At 47.9% G+C, this 15066-nt stretch overlaps 1 protein-coding gene across 4 annotated transcripts in view; it reads left to right on the plus strand.

Moving 5' to 3' along the window:
- Window positions 1-15066, plus strand: part of LOC149370127 (adenylate cyclase type 3-like) — a 420278-nt gene that overhangs the window by 347528 nt on the left and 57684 nt on the right. For all 4 annotated transcript variants that reach the window (XM_089560173.1, XM_089560159.1, XM_089560152.1 and 1 more), the window contains exons 8-10: window positions 682-770; window positions 1542-1785; window positions 7862-7978. In XM_089560173.1, coding sequence (XP_089416299.1) covers window positions 682-770; window positions 1542-1785; window positions 7862-7978 — 450 coding nt within the window. The remainder of the gene's footprint in view (window positions 1-681; window positions 771-1541; window positions 1786-7861; window positions 7979-15066) is intronic.

The following is a 15066-nucleotide window of genomic DNA, read 5'->3' on the forward strand; positions in this document are numbered from 1 at the left end:
CGAGGTTATTCCAGCCGTCTAAACCGCTGGAGAACTTGCCATTTGTACCGGGCGTGAAGTATCAAGAAGCGTAAGGAGTGTGGAGGCAGTCAACTCAAAGTAAGGCGGATTCATTAAAGTCCCTGGGCTGGTTAATACCCCAGGAAAAAGAAAACATAATAACAGACACAGAGGGTTGGTTCCAAAAGATTAATGAAGGAAACAAAATATCTACCATGCTGGGTTAAATTTAACAGACGATGAAAGTGGTAAAATCAAATATGCAATGCGAAAAAATGTAAACGCACCAATCTTCACGACAGCTACAATAAACGATAACAAAGGTTTTGTTTATTGCGAACTGAAATCTAATTCAAAATGCAATGCTTGCTTACGTAATCACATTGTCTGAGCTGGAAGCAACGGTGCTGCAATAGCTCCGAGAGGCAACACGCGTTGTGAAGCCACTCAGAGTCTAAGCCCAACGTAGTATGCGGGTCGCTTTTACGCAAATTCTATTGGCTTAAAATTTTCAGTCTCTTACGGGAGCCGGAGGCGTCAGATGCGTTCACATCGTGAACCACCGATTGAGGCGAGAGGGACATCCGTCCACAGCGCACTCCCGCTTCGAGGTTCGCGTGCTGTTGCAGCAGAGATCAAAAGGACCATATCTCCAGCTTCCTCTTCCCTTTGCGCTCGCAGGCTGGCTCTGGCACCGAGGCTTCGTCCAGCGACGAGAAGGAATACCGACGCCGCCTGCACAAGGAGCTCCTGGAGAGGGACACCGAAAAGTGAGTGTGCGGTACACGTATGGGAGACGCCGCAAAATGCTGGGGGCACTGCACCGGTCGCGAAACCACTGTCGTAGGGGCAGATTAGACGGCTCGGAAATAGCAAAAAATGTCGCCAAGGCAACGTACGTGTTCAGAGGACACTACTGGTGACGCTGTCCTCCAGAGAGTAGGGTGGCTCCGTGTACAGGTTGTATGGCGTGGTGTACGGAATGTTTTTCTGTAGTCGAATACAACTCAAGAGCGAAGGTGCAGACGCCTCTCAAAGGAGGCCCGCCAGCCAGGCGCCACCCTATTGCCATGACATCGTGGTCAGCCACCTTGTACCAGCTAGTGTACACATGCCAGCGGCCGTGCCAGATGCAAGACGTCATGACAATAAGTCGACTCCATTCATTGAAACGCCCCCCGCTCCCCCAACCCAGTGGAGTCCGCACCAGTGTTGTTAAGGCATGCATTGTACTGTTCAATAATGCTTTAACGCTACATGTTTCTTGCTTATTTACACTGCTTTTCAAGTGGAAATAAACAAATCTACATAGCTTTCTAAAGGCAAATACTGACGGCCCTCTGCACATCTACGGCCACTGCTCTTGAATCGTAAGGCTCAGTTATTTCCAACCCTCCCTCGTGGGCGGAGTGACTCCCGCGACCTCTTCTTCTTGCACATACCAGGATCCTGGACTCTTAACGAGTGAATCTGTCTTGTCTTACACGTGAGAGGTCCTCTCGCTAGAAACAGAGCGACGCCCCCCTGCGGTGCCTGTGCAGGGAGCTGCGCGACCATGCGCACCCGGTGAGCCTGTCGTTCCGGGACTCGGAGCTGGAGCACCAGTTCGCCGGCACCAGTGACAGCTGCAGCTGCGTCTCCCTGTCCGCCTGGCCCCTGGTGGCGCTGGCGTCGGCAGCCGCCTACCCGCTCAGCGCTTCGGGACCCGCCAGTGGCGCCTACCTGGCGGGCCTAGTGGCGCTGTGCGCCCTGCTCGCCCTCTGCGTGCTCCCCTTCCTGGCGAAGGTACGCGAGGTGGCGCGCGCTTCGTTTCACCGCACCTTCGGTTCGTGCAAGACTCACCCCTGGTTATGACCGCTAGTCGCTGGTGGACCGACAGAATGCCTGCGTGGGTTGCAGGGCCGAGTGCATGCGCGTATTAACTAAAGCTGTAAACTTCTTCGTAAAGAGAAGCCGACAACTCGAACTGTGGTTGATTAACAGTCGGGAGAGAAAAATAATAATGTAATGTAATGAAGCTCTACGCAAACCGCGATGCTATGGAGGCAATAAGTGTCTATAACAGAAGCCCATATTTACAGAGACTCCTTAGCGACCATAACACAACTGAAAAGATTGTCAAAGGAACTCGGTGTAACTCAGGAGATACGTACCCTCCGTAAGCAAATAAAGAAACGCACCCAGATAAAATGGACACCAGAAGATGCTGAGAAAGCTGACCGCAGTAAAGCGGATACCCTCACTCACCAAGTCCCGGACGCTAATGCGTCCCCATCCGGCCTTCTTTTTCGATGGCCGCTCCACTCTTCCCATCTTAATATCCCCTTTAGGGAAATGTTCACGTGCCGATTCCCTCGTGCACTTCCCCTCCCTCATATTCGGAGGGTAAGTGCAGGGGCGGCCCTTATCTCCCATCGGTGACGTGCCGATGCCTTTTGGCAAGTGTTTAAAAAATTCATGGCTCTGGGAAAATAAAAAAAATATAAAGTCAGCGTGATAAAGGTATCCATTCCGGAACGGGAACATGGAGCACAGAAGAAATGGAAAAATTAAAAAATATATATGTTTCAGTAGATTTCAGAAAGCCGCTTACTTGTAGATGACTGACATTTATCTGGAACCTGATACTCGCTGTACATCATGTTACGTGATATCAGAAGCATATTGCCTGAGAAATCATTTCGAGACCTTATTATCCTATAGGCTTCGCTTATGACCAACACCGTAGTCCTAACCGAAAACTACTAAAGAAGCATAGTCAGGCTCAGAGCTGCTTTCATCTATTCCAGTTTCGATTCACTTTCCCGCTTTCATCGCATGCACCGCTGTGGTGGTGGGGTTCTTTAGTTAGTCAGCGTAGCCTTCAGTGCTGCTTCGCTCATGATATTCCTCCAGTAAATGCCAATCGGGTTATCCGACACGTCCAATCTCCATTATTATCGACGTCCATGAGAAGGCACATACGCACGCTTCTTCCGTCACGGTTTCCATGGCAACGTGCCGTCGTCATGCTTCCATTACTTCCTGGCGCTTTTAACAACCTTTCCATAACCTAGTCACACGTGGCGCTAACAGCATCCGAATATAGAACAGAATGGAGACTCGTAGAGGTGCGTGCTTGGCACTCTGTCTGTACCAGCGCGCATCAAGATGATGGGACTGTTCAGGAAACGTGTACATCCCGTACCGTCATCGCATTCTGCACACGTTTCATCCCTGACCCATCAACCGACGAACATCGAGTACAGAGTCATCCGAGCTGCACTTCAATGCTACCCAGAGTGCCGGAAAACAAAAAAGAACGATAGCAGTATTTTACAAGGGCGACAACGCTATAGAGGGAACAAATAAATAGTCAAATTCGATAAATTGTTTCTGATTGATCTTCGATATTTTCCGTAAAAGCGAACTCGTCAGTCTTCAAACAATAAATGCTTCGAACATATCACAGCGTTCATTTCAAACATCACTGTCCTGACAAGACCATTACCACCATAGTTCCACGCCACATTGTAGTGCGTTAATAACAGAAAGAAGGAATTTTCCTTGTTCCGTCAAAAGCTCTATCAGGATTGTGCACGAAGTAGGTGCCGCATCTGTGGAAAATTGCTTAAATATCTTGCCGGGAAAACCTGCCATTCATTCTTCACGACTATTTCATTACGTATGGTGCGTCATGGCAACGACGGAAGTTTATTAACCCGAGTCAACTGCCAGCTCATCTTATCACTTTAGATTTGACATTTATATCTCGCGCTTTTTCTTATTTCATTGTGTCGGATGAGCAAGCACTTTCTGATCAGCACCTTGTGAGCATTTCAATATCGTTTCAAGCACGCAGCGCACCGCAACACCAGCAAATACGGAAATTCAAAGACTGCACACGCGCCGATGGCCCCGCATAGTACATCACTTGGAAACTGTCTTATCTCTTTTGACGGAGAGGCTGCATCTGCACTCTGGAATAAGTTTGTAAAAAAAAATGTCACTATCGCCCAGATAATTCTGTACCCACGAAAAGTAGAAAGACCAATGAAGTGACACCGTAGATGAATCGGCAAATTATTCATCTCAAGCTAAAAATAAAACGACTAAAGAAGAAACTGCTGCAGCCAGGTCTGATCGATCTCTATGGTCAAAACGCCCTCGCAAAAGCGAAACGCAGATCAAAAGACTTCTACTTCAAAACAACTCAAAAACTGACCCGAGCAAGTTCTGCAAAAACAAAAAAAAAACAAAAAAAAAATCAGTGTTCAAAGCGCCAATTAAAGCACCAATTAAACCACTAGTTTTACAGTGTTTTTTTTTCTGTGTTGGAGCCATCCATGTTGAGAGCCACGGGCGCTCATCCGTCTGAGGCGAATTTCGTAGCTTAGTATAAGGGTGTGTTTTGTATGTTTCTCAACCTGAGAAATAAAACTTCTGCTGTACCGGACAATATCCCAAACAGGTTTCTTCTTAGATATGCCGAATCACTTGTCAAGTTCCTCGTCATTATCTTTCATGTGTCTTTTCTGACAGCTAAAGTGGCAGGTTAATGGAAGATAGCACTTGTCACGCCTATTTTTAAGCAAGGTGATAGCCTGGTATAAAACAACTATCGTCACATATCATTACTTTCGTGCTGCCGCAGACTTATGAAGCATGTTATCGCCACTCGCATTACCGAGTTTTTAGAGCACAATTTATTATATCAGATTGCCAACGCGGTTTCCGGAAAGGATACTACAGTGACGCAACTGTTATCTGTAGTTTAATGGCCAGACTGACGTAATCTTTTTGGACTTTAGCAAAGCTTTTTGATGTAGTACACAATAAGCTAATAAATTAAAACGAATTGGTTTGGTTTGGTTGGTTTATGGGGTTTAACGTCCCAAAGCGACTGAGGCTATGAGAGACGCCGCAGTGGAGGGCTCCGGAAATTTCGACCACCTGGGGTTCTTTACCGTGCACTGACATCGCACAGTACACGGGCCTCTAGAATTTCTCCTCCAAAGAAATTCCAGCCGCTGCGGCCGGTATCGAACCCGCGTCTTTCGGGTCAGCAGCCGAGCACCATAACCGCTGAGCCACCGCGGCGGCGAATTGGTCTGCCTCAGATATTCATTTCTTGGATAATGACAACCTAAGTAAGCGACAGCAATACGTCATTCTTGGCAGGCAGCAGTCCGGCTCCCTTCCCGTCACGTCTCGTGAGCCCCAGGGAAGAGTCCTGGGGCCATTACCGTCGTCATTATATATTGCTGACATAGTCCATGAAGTTCACTATGGTGTCCAGATCCGACTGTGCGCTGATAATTGCATATTATTTCGTGAAATCGGTAATAATCAACATCAGTGACATCTAAGCTACCTTTAGTAACATTGTAAACTGGCGCAGTCGTTGGGGCATGGCTTTTAACACGGAGAAAACTGCTTCCCGCTGCATTGCCCGTAGAAAGAGTCCCATAAAATATAGTTACAACCTCGCGTCTTCTGAGCTGAAGGAAGTAAGCTGTCAGGTACTTAGGGGTGACAATCACAAGTGATCTATCATGGAACACACGTATTGACAATATCTGTACAGCATCATATAGAAAACTGCGCTTCCTGTGACATAAGCTCCCAAATTCTCCCTTTGACGTAAAACTTCTCGTTACCCTTCTTTAATCAGGTCAAAGCTTGAATATACTTGCCTAAGTTGGGATCCGTACACTACATCGATAATACAGCCGATGGAAAAGTGCATAAGAAAGCTGTCAGGTTTGTGGAATTCTAGGAGAAAGAAGGGAATTTTCGACGTCAACAGGTAATACGTGGTGAAACTAGCAGCACAATGACCCACCATTTTTATCTGGCTTCTCTTCATCTCATAACGCCACTTATTCGATACAGCAGTACACACCACAGATACGGATATAATAAGGTTAAAACAGCACACCTGCCAAAGGATGAGAGACGAGACTAGACACGGCGCTGCATCTAGTCTCTCCTAGGCACCTCCTTTTTTAGCCTTATTATGTCACACCAACTTGCCCATCAGTCTGCATTTTTGAGCTTTAAACATGCTGTCCTAATCACACTCGCACATGGCTACCACATTATCCTAGCTACGCTTAAAACATGACGGAGTGCTGTGGTTTTTAATAAAACTTGATGAAAGAGAGAAGCACGAGAGAATTATCGACTGAAAAAAATAATCGAGAAGGAAGGAAAGACACGACGAAAGAAGAAAAGCAGATAGAAAAAAGGAAGGAGAAAGTAATTGAGGTGAAAGAGAGAAAGGAGGAGAGAGAAAAACAAGCCTGCTCGCAACAGAACTGCTGCGTCAACTTAAGAAGCAAGGGATATACAGGACCGATCGATACCTGTGCCACACGGCAAAGCAGACACTTGGCGCATCGATACGCGTGTGAGACAAACGAAAACAAGCATCTAGCGGGCGACTGCTCCAAGAAACCTGCCTCTTATGTTGTTCTTTCTTTCTCTTATTTTTCGAAAGAGAGAGAGTGTGTGAGAGGGGCAAGTCGATCGATGCCCGACCGGCGGTTGGTAATAAAATTTAGCCTCGAGACTCTGCCGACGTTCCTTACTTTCCCTTCGGCGTCCTCCGAGATGAATTCCCACCGTCTCGACCCGGCGTGCATCCCTTGTGAGGCGGACGTACTCTGTTTCATTGGAAGAGGAGCCGGTGGATTTGATCCAAACGTAAGAAGCCTGGAGGAATTGCCCTTTTATGGCCCAAACTGGCCGAGTTTGTTTACGACCGGGATGGACTAAGCCACTCTACCTCCAAGCTGACCAGCCGCCAAGTTGCATTTGAAGTGCAAGTCCCCTTGCGTTAGGAGCCTTTTTACTGGCTCCTGATGACAAAAGTGCTTGGCGACCTCCTTTCCAATTTTTTGAGACCTTGTGAATCGAATCTTTTTACAAAGGGCTGCAATGTCGGGGAAGTTAGAACCGTCGCCTACTAGTTATCGGCTGATTTGAAAAAGCCGTGCACTTCAGACAGTTAACAGACCACCCAGTACGATTTCCCGTACGGCAGCGAGCAACACGATAGCAAAGCCAGTCTCAATCCAGTATCAGCTTCTGCAAGACTGTTTTGTGCCGTCGTTGCGCTGTAATAATGGATGTAGGTAACCAACTCGCCCAAAATGTTGTATTATGGAGTCTCAAGATGTTTTCAAGTGCGAGCCGACTTCTGAGTTTGCACTCGAATTTGTACTCGAACTGGAGCTCTAAGAATGTCGCCCGATTTTTACCCCCCCCCCCCCCCCCCCCCCGAGTTCTGCAAAAAATAAAACCCGAAAACGAAGAGCCCTACAAATTCGTTATCATTTGGCATTTATTCCAAACGCTTTCGTTTTCGATATATGAAAGAGTTAAAGATACGCGGAAACTCAACCTACCGAACGGCAAACACGTCGATCTGGGTCCATCACTGAGAAACGTCACATGCACTGGCCTTGTGGTACCCTTCACCCACTCACGGCCAAAGGCGGCTCGTCCGGCTTTCGTCTTAGAGAACATGCTCTCTCTCACTTATGTTCAAGTTTCTGCCGTTTGGAATAGTGCCGTCTACGTAAAAAATAAAATCGACTGCAAACGCGGTTGAAGCTGCAACAGGGCCCTGTGGTGCACCTTCTGCAGGACAGCCGCAGCCCCGAGCCTCTGGATGTACCGGACATGGGCCTCTTAGGTCCTGTCCTTCTGGAGGGTAACTGAAGCACTTGATTCAGTACGGTACACCCTCTAGGTGTCTCCTTTACATTTACCTTCTCCGCAATAGAACGAGTGGCATCAAAATCTTTGTGCGCCCTTCTCGTGCTCGTGATATCTGCTTCTGATGACGTCACAGGCAACACATTCGTATGCGCAGGCTACTCCGCGTCCCATGACCGTGGTGTCCACAGCCGTGCAGAGCAGATCCTGGGTTCGGCTACTGGTCTCTTTCATGGCGGTCGCACTCTGGGCGTCGCTTCACCTGGCCACAACGGTAAGCGGTTTTTATCTTCATCTGTACGCGTCACATGTTAGGAAACTTTTAAATAATATTTACTAGTTATCTCCCTAACGCTGCCAGTTTGTGCGTGTGCAGGGCACGGAGAAGGGCGAGGGGAAGGGGTATTTCTGAGAGGCAGAGTGGCGGTTAGCGGCGAACATCTTACGTACAGCGCTTAAAAACAGCATCTCGAGTAGAGTCAACCAAAATGCTATGTCATTCCCACGCTGTGCCTTTTAATTTCTAGCTACAGATCGTTGCGGACAGCCGGATATTAAATATCGGTTGTTAAGCCAAGCAACCAAAACACTGGCTGACACTTATGTGGCGGAACCTGCTTCCAGGTGCGCTACCCACGCGAGTCATTCATTGCATGCGAAGAAGTTTCACGAGCGAGCAGTTTTCGGAAACTTCCTTCGATAGGAATGCAAAATTTCTTTCATCGTTCTCGAATAGCCTCCACATCGACGCAGAGTACACTGCATGCTGCGTCCAAAGAACCGGATGTTCATTATCGAATGCGACCACCCACCGTAATGGTCCGATGCTACGTAAGGTAGCTGTCATGGTTACTAGGCCGCTGCGGACGACGTAGCCGCAAGAACAGAGTACTTTCGGTGTACAGAGACATTGGTGACGTAGCTACGGGTGAGTTTGCTCTCCTTCTCCTCCGAACCTGACCTCAAGTGCGAGAAAAGCAAGCTTTGCATGACCGTATGGAGCGTCAAAGCACCACATATATCTCAAAGAACAGTGGCCTTCGTTCTGGCGCGGGCTCGGTAACTCTGCGGGGAAACCTTGTAGGCGTTCCTGACCACTTGTTGGATTCATGACTGGATGAAAGTATAACTGCGAGCAAAACCGGTCCTTTACTCTCGCAAATACACGAAATGCATATTCATCAACAACACAGAAGGGAAAAAAAAACGCTAGACAAAACAAATGCTGCCGCAAGAAACAAAGCGAAACTCTAAAGTCATCTCTTTGTGTGTGCCAGCCTCTTCTCTTCGTTCTTGCACTGTCATCTTTTCATCTGCCCGTAAATATTGCTACGCACACAAAAACGAATGGTGGCCAGGCAAGCTCGATGCATCAACGCATCATCTCTCCGAGGATGGGTACCGGTATGACTCCTCTCTTTCTTCGACCGGGGTCCAACGTCTGTTTATGCTGTCGCACAAACTGTTGACGCTTGAAATAAAGAAAAATCGATTTGGATGTCGTGGTGATTAAATTTTCAAGGTGTCTTCGACGACAGCTGCCGTTATGGAAGGCCGGAGACATTCCTGGATCAACCAGTGGAGCCTCGCGAGCGAACAAAAGTGTCGCCTAGAAACGCAACAATTTCCTTCCTTTTTCCATAAGTTCAAGAATGGCCCCACAGGAAAGATCATGGTCATCTAATTTTGGGGGGACGAGGATGGCGTTGTGGGGATCGAACACAAACTCTTGACACTGCGATAGCATGCGCTTGTTATGTAAACGTGCTGGTTCATTTGCATGAACCCATCCATCGCAGAAAAGAGCCAGGAAAAACTAAGCCCAAATATTTTTCATCTGCGTTTCAAAAGACCCATACAACAAGTATACAGTATAGAGTGTACTCTGTGCAGGTTTAAAGGCATGCAGTACCTTGCCTTTTTTTCCAAGCCTTTTGACAGTGACCTTTGTCTGGCTAGGCACTCAAAGAAACACTCACGGAAAGATAAACAACAATCAGGCGGGCATTGTCATCAAAGGTGCAACAATATTTTTTCTCTCATTCAACCTGAGCACTTGGAAAGCAATGAGTGTTGTGTGTCAACGTTCAACTCGGGTGGGGATTAGAAAATGAAAACAGTGGATTTAGTCCTGCTGTTCTTGTCTCTGTTTTAGGCCTTGAGCTTACAAAAAGTCCCCTGTAGACTGCAATAATTTAAGCAGAATGTTTTAGACAAATTAGTTTTTTTTTTCCTTATGCGTTGCCTCTTTCGCATAAATGATTCGCACCTTCCGTTATTGTTGTTATAACTCCTAGCGCAAGAAATAACTCATATTAAAAAAAAAGGTTTGATGATTCTAGCTGGTTGTGAATTCAGTCGAAGTGCACGGAAACCGCGCTTCAAAGAATGTCGTGTCGCATAGTCAATAGCGACAAACAAATTTTGGATCGGGCCTCTACTTTTAACAAACAAAAAAGGCAAATTGTCACGACCTTGACGGAGCCTTTACTATCTCTATGGCAACGAATACACGCCTACGTCGGAGTTGGAATAAATAAAAGAAATGTTGGCGTGTCGTTTCTTTTCTTTGCTTGCTTGCTTGTTTCCGCGCAGTGACGTGAGGGCGATTCTTTTCGCCTTTCGAATGCTTTCGCATTGAGTTTCGTCAGCATCGTCGCGGTCTGCGCGGCATGTTTGTGCTTCCTTGCGAACAAAAGGCAGAGCCGCGGTGTGAGGTGCGGCTTACGGCGGTATTGACCGCGAAATCGTGTGTGACAATCTACCTGTTCCGGAATATCAAAATAAAATAAATAACAAAACGGCAGGTTCATAAGAATTTTTTATTTCCTTCGGGAAAGAACACAACACATGCACTGCAGTCGCCTTTGTGAGGCTGCGCTCCACCTGTCTGCCGCTATAATCCGGGCAGAAATCCTCCTGAGGATTATAGCCGCGCAGCCTGCCCAGCGGCTTAGCTGCGCCGAGGTGGACAGGTCAGTGACGTCATCATGTCAGCTGTACTAGGGGTAACGCCCATGTCAAAGTTTGCAGTCGAAGCCAAAGGACTTACTGGATGCTCTAATGAGTGAAGTTAAAGCTCAACTTCTTCGAAGATTTGGCAGCCGCGTAAGAGGTTAGGTGGACATTTCCATGCACGAAGGAGGCTGTGAGCCGTACAGCTTTTCCCGGCTTTGTCGAAGCTTTAACCTTCTCACGATCGACCCCCAAGGCGGACGCTGTTCGTACTCGACTCACAAGTGAAACGACTCTGCTCGCTTTACACGCACTCCGTTTTTCCTTTGCTGTGTAGCGCAGTAGGTGCACTCTGATGTCCATCGAGTGCACAGTATGCAAGATTCGTTTCCTTAGCACGCCGCCACCACTGCGATCGAATGTGAAACAACAGCGTACAGGTACAATCAATATGCAAGAGAACACGCGAGTCCGTGGCAGTGCGGGCCGGTCGGGGTCCCTCTGGCTGTTTTAAACATTGGAGGCATTCCCTGTCGGTTATCCCGTCGTCTGCTTTACAAAGAGGTTTGGTTTTGTTTGGTTTGGTTTATGGGGTTTAACGTCCCAAACCGACTAAGGCTATGAGAGACGCCGTAGTGGAGGGCTCCGGAAATTTCGACCACCTGGGGTTCTTTAACGTGCACTGACATCGCACAGTACACGGGCCTCTAGAATTTCACCTCCAAAGAAATTCCAGCCGCCGCGGCCGGGATCGAACCCGCGTCTTTCGGGTCAGCAGCCGAGCACCATAACCGCTCAGCCACCGCGGCGGCCTTTACAAAGAGGTATGACAGCTGCGCACGGCAAAGTACTCGCTTGGTCCGTATGCGGATTTTAAAACTGGAGCTTCTCTCCTTAGAACTGTTACTGCTCTAAAGAATTCAGACGTGAACTGTCGTTTTTGCGACGAGGCGTGCCTCCAGTATTTACAACAGCCACAAGCGCGTGTTAGGCCCGCATCGTCACGGTCTCGAATATTCCCTCTCATACTGTTTCTACTCGCGCGTTCCGCGCTCTACGTATCGAAACTGTGGGAGAACAGCTGGAACGCGGTAGGAGGAAATGGGTTGCGAGGAAGGTGAAGGAAATTTTATTCTCTGCGGAGTTTGACGTCCTGAATGCGCATGTGGGGTGAGAGGCGCCGTAGTGGAAGACGCTGAATTAACGTCGACCACCTGGTGATCTTTGTTGTGCTTTGACGCCGCACTGCACGCAGGTGTTCTACAGGCAGAGCCGTTATGGGGCACCTTCCGCAGCCGATCACGCGTGGCTCTTCTTTACGATCCCGTGACTGCTCCATGCACGCTGCCCGTGCCTTTTGCAACCTTTGTTGTCATCGGGTTGGACGCTCGGTCCTGAGAGGTCGCCAATCCCTTCGAACACCTCTTGGATGCACTATGCGAGCCTGTGCAAGGGTTGTATGTAGTCATAAGTGCTGAGGGGGGGGGGGGGGGGGGGGGGTGTAAAGAATTAAGGGGCCAAGGGATTAATGGGATGATCCATTTATTTCGAGTGTTTACAGTTTTCTTTCATGCTGTATTGGTGACGTTTCTACTACCTTGATGTATAGATCACTTTCAACTTCTATTTTGTGCTTTACCGCCACTTGAGCTACTGAATTTTATGCCATTCCATTGCCTCTGTTTGTCAGTTTTGCGGGTGGCTTCATTTTCATCTTGCTTGTACGATTTCATGTTTGCCACTCCTGCTAGGGCCAAAATACTGGCATGCAGTTTTTTGAAATAAAAATAAATAAATAAAGTTGCAGACATTAAAAAACAAAATGGACAGCATTCATGCTTGCTCTACCCGTCACTGGGGATCAGTAGTTAGGACGCTGCTGCTGAATGGAGGACTTCGAGTTCTATAAATGCGGCCGCCGAGGTCGGGATTCGATCCTACGACCATGGGATGAGCAGCCGAACGCCCAGGCCACTGAGCAACACCGGCGGGTAAAAGGGAAAAGAAAGTGCGCTACTGTGGAAAAAGTAACCGGGCGTCGCATCGAGGTGTTCTTTTCTTTTTATTTTCGCTCTTTCCACTTTCGATGTCCACGCCAGGGGATAGAATGATCCTTTGTGCAGCGATGTCAGTGCACGTACAGTGGGGGACAGAAGCCTGTGGACCAGGTGTTCCTCAAACGAAGGCTATAGCTTTATTATTAGCCGGTGGCTAGAGAGCACACTTGTGGAGATGCAAGAACAAAACTTTTTAGTTTTACCTCCACTAGTGTGGTTTCTAGCCGCCGGCTAATAGCAGAACTATCGGCTTCACTTGAGGAACACGTGGTCCACAGACTTTTGACCCCCAGCGTACAATTTCAATTTTATTTTGGGACCAAGAGGAACATTTAGCACCGCTTTCAGACGATGATGTGTAATTTCAAATAGCAATTTTTAAGTTTAATTTCACGTGCATATCGAAAGTGTATGAAATTTTTTTACATCTAGTCGGAGACAGCGAACAATCTTCGGGTATTTTCTCCTTCTCTCGCTTACTTCATTGTGAGTGGCGCTACATCTCTCGTCTCGAGATCAAGAAGTTGCCCGCCAGCTGAGGCTGGTGAGACGAAACATCTTGGCCGCGCTCTGCGCTTCAAACGCAAAGTGACTGCGCAAACTGCGAACGCCTTTACTAGGCTTAGCTAAGTTGTTACCCTAGATAGTTACTGTACAAAGCAGTCTCGGCAATCAAGGCTCACACCGCCAGAGACATGGTGCAGAACAGCGCCATTTATCACCACGAGATTGCACGAGTAAAAAATATACCACACCGCGCGGTGCTTACAGTTCCGCCTCCACCGCAGTCCACAAAGCTTACACTGCTCTGAAACAAGTCGCTGAAATTCGTGATCACCGCTGACAAATCGCAAGGCTTAGCGCATCAATTAGGGGCGGGGAAGGGGGCGTGGCTGGGCAATTGAGTGTCTTGTTCGCTTACTACCGGGCGCCCCGACAAGCTCGCGAAGATGTTCATTTGCCTCATATTCACAGGCGTTAGTACCCGACGTGTATATACGAGCTGTAACAGGCGCCTAATTATCCAGCGCATACAAGAGCAGCGCATCATTTGGTACGCGACGCCCCGAAGCATCCGGTGATTATTTTGCCGTCTGCTCCCGGTCTCGCCCGCTCCGCGAGTGTTTTGCAGACGACCCACATCTGTTTCCTTCTGGAGCGCTTTTCTTTGCCACTAATTAAAACCGACCGAGCAGGCAGTGCCCGCGGCGAACAAGGAAAACAAACAACAAAAAACTGCGGCGTCAGTGAGGGAATCTCGCCAGCGACACATAGCTTAAAGGCTCGAGTAAAAAAACTAGCCAACAAATAAATAACGAAGTGTGTACACAACGCAGGGAACATGAACACCGCGAGCTCGTCAAAGCAGCCTCCAGACTGATTAAAATTACCGGACTCGCAAATGACGCTCGGAAGTGATCTGCGTTCAAACACTGAGCTGCAGGACTGGAGCTGAAAGGGCGGGAGAAGGGAGGGGGGGGGGGGGGTGAAGTACGCACTGCTTGACCACACTTGTTTCGAAACCCGACGCTAATGAGAACACCCGTGTTTGCCGCGCTACTCTGGTTTTTCAACCGCAAAATCCTTGATCAATATGTCCGCGAGCGGCACACGCGCGGTTCTCGCAACAGAAGCATAAAGCGGTCGAGCTTCCGGGCGTAAATTAAGTTTTTTTTTTTATTTTTCGTCTTCTAGTGTTTTATTCCTCAAAAGAACACTCTCTCTCTTTTTACTTACTATTAATATCTCGGAATCGCGCCCGCACTTCTGACGTTCGAGTGGAAAAGAGATGTTCATTTACTAAGAAAGTCAAAGAAAGAAAGAAAGTCTTCCAGCTTCTTCACAGCTGCTGGAAAACTGAAGCACCTGACTTTCTTCAGCGGGGATTTCTTCTCTCTCCCCCCCCCCCCCCCCCCCCCCCCGGTTGTCCTCTCATTGTCTCGCGCGCAATCCACCACACAGTACTTTTCAACCCAAGGAGTGCATTATCTTGATTAACTGAGCTCCTTTGCAGAATGGAAACATTCTCTGTAACCTGCTTTGTTCGTTTCCGTTATACAGTTCCTTACGTTAATTAGCCCCTTTGTTTTGCCCCGAGATGAGACTTCTTACTCCACTGACAAGTGTGACTACATATTTTGGCTAAAAGGAGGATTTAAAACATTAATTTCAACATCCCCTACTTATACATTCCGTGTCAAGATTCCCATTTTTCCGTATAGTGTCTGCGCGCGCCTCATACGAAATTCAGCACGGATTCTATGCGCTCTCTTTATGATTACGTATGCATGCGAGACATGCGGAATTTACCCAAGCTGCATATGCACGAAGGTCGAGTTACTTCAAAACT

This window comes from Amblyomma mixtum, chromosome 1, assembly GCF_055824585.1.
Source record: "Amblyomma mixtum isolate Tamu chromosome 1, ASM5582458v1, whole genome shotgun sequence".
In the NCBI taxonomy this organism is placed as follows: domain Eukaryota; kingdom Metazoa; phylum Arthropoda; class Arachnida; order Ixodida; family Ixodidae; genus Amblyomma; species Amblyomma mixtum.